Source organism: Crinia signifera, chromosome 6, assembly GCF_055691185.1.
Source record: "Crinia signifera chromosome 6, ASM5569118v1, whole genome shotgun sequence".
Classification (NCBI taxonomy): Eukaryota; Metazoa; Chordata; class Amphibia; order Anura; family Myobatrachidae; genus Crinia; species Crinia signifera.
The window spans coordinates 243,121,931-243,129,820 of record NC_139222.1 but is presented as its reverse complement, the minus strand read 5'-3'; the positions used below and the strand labels follow the sequence as shown (position 1 = coordinate 243,129,820).

Here is a 7,890-nt window from a genome sequence, read left to right as displayed (position 1 = left end):
CCCTTTAATAAAATGTCAGTTCGGCCGGCATCTCACTTAGATTCCGAACATGGGCAGCATTACATCCCGCCCTACATTTCTAAGTAAATATTACATTGACACTTTGCAGTAGTGATTTGGTTATCATTCGTTTACTAAACACCGGATGCAATCCCATAACTAACTCTTCATGAAAATGTATAGAAGTATTGCATAATTATGTAAATGTGTTGCAGTAACTAAATTAGAACAACACAGTTACTTTCTATCCCTATGTAATCATTATTCACATTTGAAACTGATTCACCCCCAAAAAATTCATGAAATTATTTTTAAAGAACTGGGGATACATTGAGTAAAGCTTCTTCTAAAAATTTAAAGTGGGCATGTAGCCCATAGCAACCAATCAGATTATGTCTATAATTTCTCTATTGCATGCTGAAAAATGAAATACAGAACATGATTGGGCAACATCGCCACTTTTCACTTTTAGAAGTTTTAATAAATTTGCCCTCTGGTCTATGAGCCTTCACATTATAATTCCATGGAGTACATCCAATGTAAATATTACCTAAATTAGTAATTTTTAACTTAAAAATGCATTTAATAAGTTTTCTCCACTCCCAGACAACACTCCACAATGCACATTCTAAACATCTGTGACTGCATCTGAGTCTCCAAATGTCTCACAGAGGACAGCAGCAGTGGGCATACCTGAAAACAATCTGACTACCATAAGGAATTACATGTAATGTGGATTAATTACCTTCCATAGTGGTCAGGGGAGACAGATTCTTTACAGCAGGGGTAATAGAGCTTTTTTACCTTTTACCCCAAAATATATTTAGATATGCCAACATTACCCCCTTGATTTGAAAAGAAGTAAGTCATATATTAGTAAATATTTGAATCCCAAATTTTATTGAATCTATTAGTTTATTAGTAGAAGCCACTGTTAAGACTCTGGAGGGTACCACCAAACCTGACCCCTAACTCTTGTGCCTCTCCTCATGGTCGGCTAGACTTCGCCAATAACAGCCACGTTTGAAGGAGCTGGTTAGGCCGGCTCCAACCTCGATGCCGCCATGTCTTTTTGGTAATAGAATGCATCCACCGAGGTTGGGAGATGACAAGAGGAAAGCTGACTAAAGCGACACACAGGATGGGGTACCTCCAGAGTCTACAAAAATGCAGGGAATACTCCCCTCGGGTGTAACAATGCACTAAGGTGGTAAATACACAAAACACGCCCAGATAACTACACAAGGAAGGAATGACCCGTAGAGGACAAACCAGACCCCCAGTGCGAGCTGCTGCAACAATGCAGAGATGGAACCGTTCAATGTAATAATAACAGAAGCAGCTGCAGGGAGAGACCCTGACTTATCTGGAATGATGGTACACAGCAGATAGAACTAAGGAGGCTGCAGCACAGGCATGCAGGCAGGACTGCTGACTGGGACCAGGAACACGGACACCATAGCACAAGCCAGGATTGGGGCTCAGGACGCTCGACAGGAGTGCTTGCTGGGGTACCCAGGGCAGTATCCAGGCTCTGACAGGACTAGACAAGGCTCAGGACAAGGCTAGGGAGAACTCCACTAGGAACTATAACTGGCAGGGTAGTGCTGGCCAGAATGCCTTCTAAAGGGATCAGGTGATCAAGACACCTGTGAACAATTCCAGCCAAACTCCCAGCAGGGATAATGAGGTCAGACTTGTGCATAATTAATAGTGATACAAAAAAGAGTAGGGATTAGCCACCACCAGCGCTAGATATGATAACAACACACTGTTACTTCCCTTCTTTTTCCTATGTCCTTTTTAGGAAACGGTATCCCTTTTCAGCTCCTTCCACTCATAATGACATGTAAAGAGAGCATATACAATTCATAGTGCATACCGTTTAATGATTACAGAAAGGGGGAACATATACATCAGGGTAAAAAAATTTCACAATGAGAGTAATAAAAGTCACACACATAAAATCCAATAATAAAGTGCCAAGTGCAATGATGGATAAGGTGCTTAGAATCTAGTTACCAGATGTTGAGTGAACCATAAGATATACAGTTCAGAATGCGCATGTACTAAGACCTGGGTCGCCCGGGCACAACCTGGATCAGAAGAATGCTGCTGCCGGTCCCACGATCCCGCACCTAAAGTCCACCTGCAGATGCAGTGCTGGGGTCTGAGTCAGGCAGCTAATACTCCATTCTCCTGCAGACCGTGAGAAGCAGCAGCAGCAGAGAAGAAGAGGGACTGTTGCTCCACCATGCACCAGACTCACAAGCCTCTTTGGGCTGTGTGTGGCTTAGTGCACACAGGCTCTGCCCCTGGGGGCAGAGCCTGTGTGCACTAAGCCACACACAGCCCAAAGAGGCTTGTGAGTCTGGTGCATGGTGGAGCAACAGTCCCTCTTCTTCTCTGCTGCTGCTGCTTCTCACGGTCTGCAGGAGAATGGAGTATTAGCTGCCTGACTCAGACCCCAGCACTGCATTTGCAGGTGGACTTTAGGTGCGGGATCTTGGGACCGGCAGCAGCATTCTTCTGATCCAGGTTGTGCCCGGGCGACCCAGGTCTTAGTACATGCGCATTCTGAACTGTATATCTTATGGTTCACTCAACATCTGGTAACTAGATTCTAAGCACCTTATCCATCATTGCACTTGGCACTTTATTATTGGATTTTATGTGTGTGACTTTTATTACTCTCATTGTAAAAAAATTTTACCCTGATGTATATGTTAAGTTCACAGAGGATGAGCTGAAATGGCACAGACCCACCACCGAAGTCCACCAGAGAGTAAAATACCAACAGAAAACAACACAGAACAGACAAGACAGAAATGAGCCATTTATAATGGCTCCTAACAGCCACATACTTCTCTACCTCCTCCCTGGCCGTAGTGTGCATTCCCAGTGTGTCTCTCCTACCTGGTCAAATGTGTTGGCCCATTACCGGGGGTAGCAGCTGAGTGGCACTGATGAAAAGGAGACACTGAGCAATATGATTGCTGGCGATATATTGCTAGCAATATATCACCAGCAATCATATTGCACCGTGTGTACACAGCATTAGACACACTGCACCAGCTAGAGACCCTTAGACACACTACGCCAGGTAGAGTCCCTTAGACACACTGTGCCAAGTAGAGTCCCTTAGACACTGCACCAGGTAGAGCTTCTTGGACACACTGCGCTAGGATTATGCACACTGTAATGCCCATTACACATTGTCATATACCGTAATGCCCATTGCACATTTTACTATACAACATGATGCCCATTACACAATATGCCACAAATTCCCATTACATATCATGTCACACACCATAATGCCCAAAGCAGTATACCATGTGTATAATGCCCAGAGTTGTGCACTATAGATTGTAAGCTTGAGGCAGGGCTCTCCTACCTCCAAGTCTGTCTGTTGTTACCCAGTTTGTTTTATCACTGTCTAGTATTGTAAAGCGCAACGGAATCTGCTGCGCTATATAAGAAACTGTAAATAAATAAATAAATAATAATATATGTATAATTCCCAGAATAGTGCCACTAACACATGGAGCCCAGAGTGTACCATACACATAATGACCCACTCCTTCTCTTTAATGTGCAGCCTGCCCCCTCCACCACAAAAGTTACCTGCTCTCCTCCTGTCAGCTCATCTCCTCCTACAGTGTCCCCTCTGTCTGCAGCACCCGCATTCTCCAGAAATTGCTTGCTCCTGTCTCTTGGCTGACCACTCACTGACAGCAGCCATGACAGGCTCCCTGTGATGCTGCCTCTATGGAACCACTGCTGTGCTGCATGTGCAGTACGCTGAGTCACCTTCCTGTACCCCAGGCACTTCCAGTGGACTTGAATGTGCTTCCCACCTGTACTGCTAACACTCCCCCCGTACTGCTCCCATGAGACCACATTTTATCCCCTTTTTGTCCATTTCATATGCAGTGCCGGCTCATGAGCCATACAGATTGGTTGCTATGTTCCGAGCTCTGATTGTCTCACGAGCCGCCGCTGCAATTCAAATGGCGGAGGGCCACCAGAGACCCTGTAGCTGAAGCAGCAGGATTTAGTAGCATGGTGTTTTTCCTCTGAAGATTGTCACCCGGGTGCTGGCAGCACCTCCTATATCCTTCTAGATGGTGCCATTCATTTGAGTAACAATAAATAAATAGAGTTTGGGAGGAGAGCATTAGGGTGTGCACAGCATTGGCGTGTGCCTGTGAACACGTGGCGCACCCTGTGCCCATGCCTATGACAGCAAGTAGGTATATAACCTGACCGCTTCCCCTTTTCAATATTCTTCTCACATCAGCAAATATCTAATTTTAAATAGCTAACAATTATATATTCCTTTCACCTTCAGCCCAACTATCATTGTTTCCAGAACACTCTCTCTTTTGTTTTCTTTTGTCCATATACTGTATATATAAAATAGCTATGGAAGTGTACAGCGTATTACTGTAGTATAGGAATTTATTTTGTGCTTCTAACCATTAGTAACTATGGCCCTCATTCTAGTTTATTTGCTGCCCTGCATGTACGCACAGGGGAGCAATGTTTAGAGACCGCTCATGCACATAAACATTTATGCATATGTGCAGTCGCATTGTGCAAATTGATTAATCGCTGGCCGTTCGCAACTTGCAGTGTGGGCAGTGTGCATGGAGCAGCAGCGAGGGGTAGATCCAATGAGAACGCCCAGCGTTTCCTAGGCATACCCATGAAAAAGCTAGGCGTTCCCATGCTAATGTGCTGATGAAGCGGGTGTGGGGGGAAGGCAGGTGATGTCATCGGATTTCAGCTGCCCACACGTTTCTTATACAGGGACCTGCAGATCTAAGACAACAGAGAGATGTCTCAGGTCTGTGAGTGCTTGCAAAATCATGGGGGGACGGGCGTCTGTGCAGGCAGGTGGCAGGCAGCGTTTAGATGACCTGCAAAGCTGCTAATTTTTCAGCTTTCTGGGTCAACCAGAATGATGGCTAATGTATAATATGTAATGAACATTTTTATTTTCACAGGTTTTTTTTTTACTGCATAAACATGACAACAGGTTGTAACAATGTGACAGAATTCACACTGCTGGGTCTGATTGATGACCCGGAGTTACAGATCCCAGTCGGTGTATTACTTATATTTGCCTATTCCATGATATTATTTGGAAACCTCACCATCATTTTAGTTTTTTCTGCTGATTCCCATCTGCACACCCCCATGTACATCTTCTTATTCAACCTTTCCATCATCGACATCGCTTCCTCATCAAATATTCTGCCTATTCTATTTAATATGCTCTTCACAAAACATAATATTATTTCATTTGCAGGATGTGTAACCCAGATGTATATATTTCTGTCCCTGGTTCTTACTGAGCTTCTCCTGCTGGCAGCCATGGCATATGACCGCTATGTGGCAATCTGTCATCCTCTTAATTACATTGTTCTAATGAGTATAAGAAACTGTGTTGGTCTCTCAATTGCTTCTTGGGTCCTGGGGTTTTTGGACCCAGTTGGACACGCTGTCCTTATATCTAATATGTCCTTTTGGTCAGGGCATCCTATTGACCATTTCTATTGTGATATATCCCCATTGCTGATGATCTCCTGCAGTGATATATCCATGGTGGAAAAGTTGAACTATATAGAAGGGGTACTACTGGCATTTAATTCATTTATGCTTTTATTAGTTTCCTACATATATATTATCTCCAACATTCTGAAGATAAAATCTGCAGAGGGGAAACATAAAGCATTTTCCACCTGCACCTCCCATCTAACCTGTGTGATCATTTATTATGGGACTATGATCTGTTTGCATATAAAACCTACATCCAGTTATTTCCCAAAACTGGACAAGCTCTTTGCTCTGGTGTATGTTGTGTTGGTGCCTATGCTGAATCCTTTTATTTACTGTCTGAAAAATAAAGAAGTAGCAAAGTCCTTATTCAGACTGAAGGCTAAATTCTTTATAGTCTAAGCTTGATAACCTTGATACATACAGTGGGGCGATAAAGTATTTAGACAGCCACCAATTGTGCAAGTTGGCCCACTTAAAAGATGAGAGAGGTCTGTGTGGAAGTCGAAAATATTATAGCCACAAAAGCCATATATTTATATTTTATCCATATAGTACATAAGGCACACACACACTGTCTATACACTCTTTCATGGCAAGTTACTGTTTGCACACATTATAATAAAATCACTCCCACACACAATGAAGGTGATACTTTTAATAATTCAAGTATAAACAGTGTCTTGAATGTATCAGACTGTCTTGTTTATGCAAGGCTTTGTAAAACATAGAAAATAGACCCTGATTTGTTGGAAAGGTAAAGGTACGTTTGTTTACCCCCCATTGTTCTAGAGTTGTCTAGTATCTGTTGTAGACAACAGATACGGGACAATCACTGTTGCAAACAGCCATTGTGAAAAAAAAAATGTAGTTTCACTTCTATTGAGAATTGTTCATCAAGAGATACGGCCATAGATTTTGGTTGGTCATTGTATACACTATAAGTCAAAACAAATAATGAATACAATACATCATACTAGATTCAAGAATAGGCAAATGCCTGATTTTGTAATCAAACAAACAAAGGTCTGCCTAGACCGTTGAGTAATTTAAGAAGCTGACATCCATATGTACAAACAAATCGCCTTGAAAAAGGACGATTTGTTCGAAACGCGTTGGCAGCAGGGACTGCCATTGTTTTGGACCCTTCACCAGGAAACCCCATCTTGTCTGCAGCATCCAGGGACGCCTGTGTTTCTCCATTCTATGCTGTTTGTTTCTACATTCTTGTGGACATATGAATCTGGTCTATTTCAATTCTCTCCCACATGGTAAATCGGCACACTGAGGGACAGATGAATGCTACGTGGAGGTGACTCCTCTCCCAGTTGAGCGCTAAGTGTTCACTTAACAGTGGACAATATCAGAGGGTACGGTTCCCCACTTGGGGCTATTTTTTTTCTACTTTAACCCTTATAAATTGGGTATCACCCAATGTATATCTTTTTTCTCAATTCCACATGTACCTTGTGATCAAGAAGTATATGATCCAGAACAGAATTGAGAGTCTGGAGCGCCTTGAAAAACTGTCAGTACTTTTTTTTCCTTGCTTATTTCTATTTGTATATGTGGTGACATATCAACTGACCAGTGTGAGGCAGCACCGAGCGCATTAACTTATTTCTAAAAACCAAATACAGGATTTCCTCCTACATGTAGTCTTCATCCATCTGGTCAGAGAGTCTCATACACTTCCAATACATGGTGACCAAGTTATCCAGCTGGACATGCTGGGAGGGAATGGGACTGCATTAGAGCATCATACTTGGGAACAAAATGTTCATTAATTTATAAGCATTAACCGGGTGGTTGTGAGGATATTGTCACATATTGCAGCGACAAGTTATTAACAATATCAGTTTCATGTATATTACTGTATAACAATGTGGTGGGTTTGACTAGTCTTGGGGCGGGGAACCCAGAAGTAAACAACTGTAATCACATCTCAAGACTCAGGCATCGCACACCATGAGAGCCGTCCAATGATCCCCAGTGTACTGGATATGTGCCATCCCTGGACCAATGGAAAAAGAGCATACATCCCCTATTGTATTACCTTTTGAACTATTGTATAAAAGAGCAGTGCTCCTGACCTAAGACACACACATTCCTCGGAGGTCGTCTTGCTTAGATGACTGAGGCCTGGATTCAGGAGTGCTTGCGTAACAAATATGTATATTGTTGTGGCTATGTTTCTTTGTATTTGACTGTACAGTATATTGCTTTTCCCTAAGTAAAAGCTGTGCTGCTGCGTCAAATCACAGCATTAGAAAGCAAGTATTGATGTCACATTCCTTCTCTGATAGGGGTTTCATTACATCCTTG

General features: G+C 42.8%; 1 protein-coding gene across 1 annotated transcript; it reads left to right on the top strand.

The window, feature by feature from the left end:
- Window positions 1–5,034: 5,034 nt before the first annotated feature.
- Window positions 5,035–5,967, top strand: LOC146009741 (olfactory receptor 5M11-like). Its single transcript, XM_083150203.1, has one exon. The coding sequence runs from the start codon at window positions 5,035–5,037 to the stop codon at window positions 5,965–5,967; it is 933 nt and encodes a 310-aa protein (XP_083006329.1).
- Window positions 5,968–7,890: the final 1,923 nt, after the last annotated feature.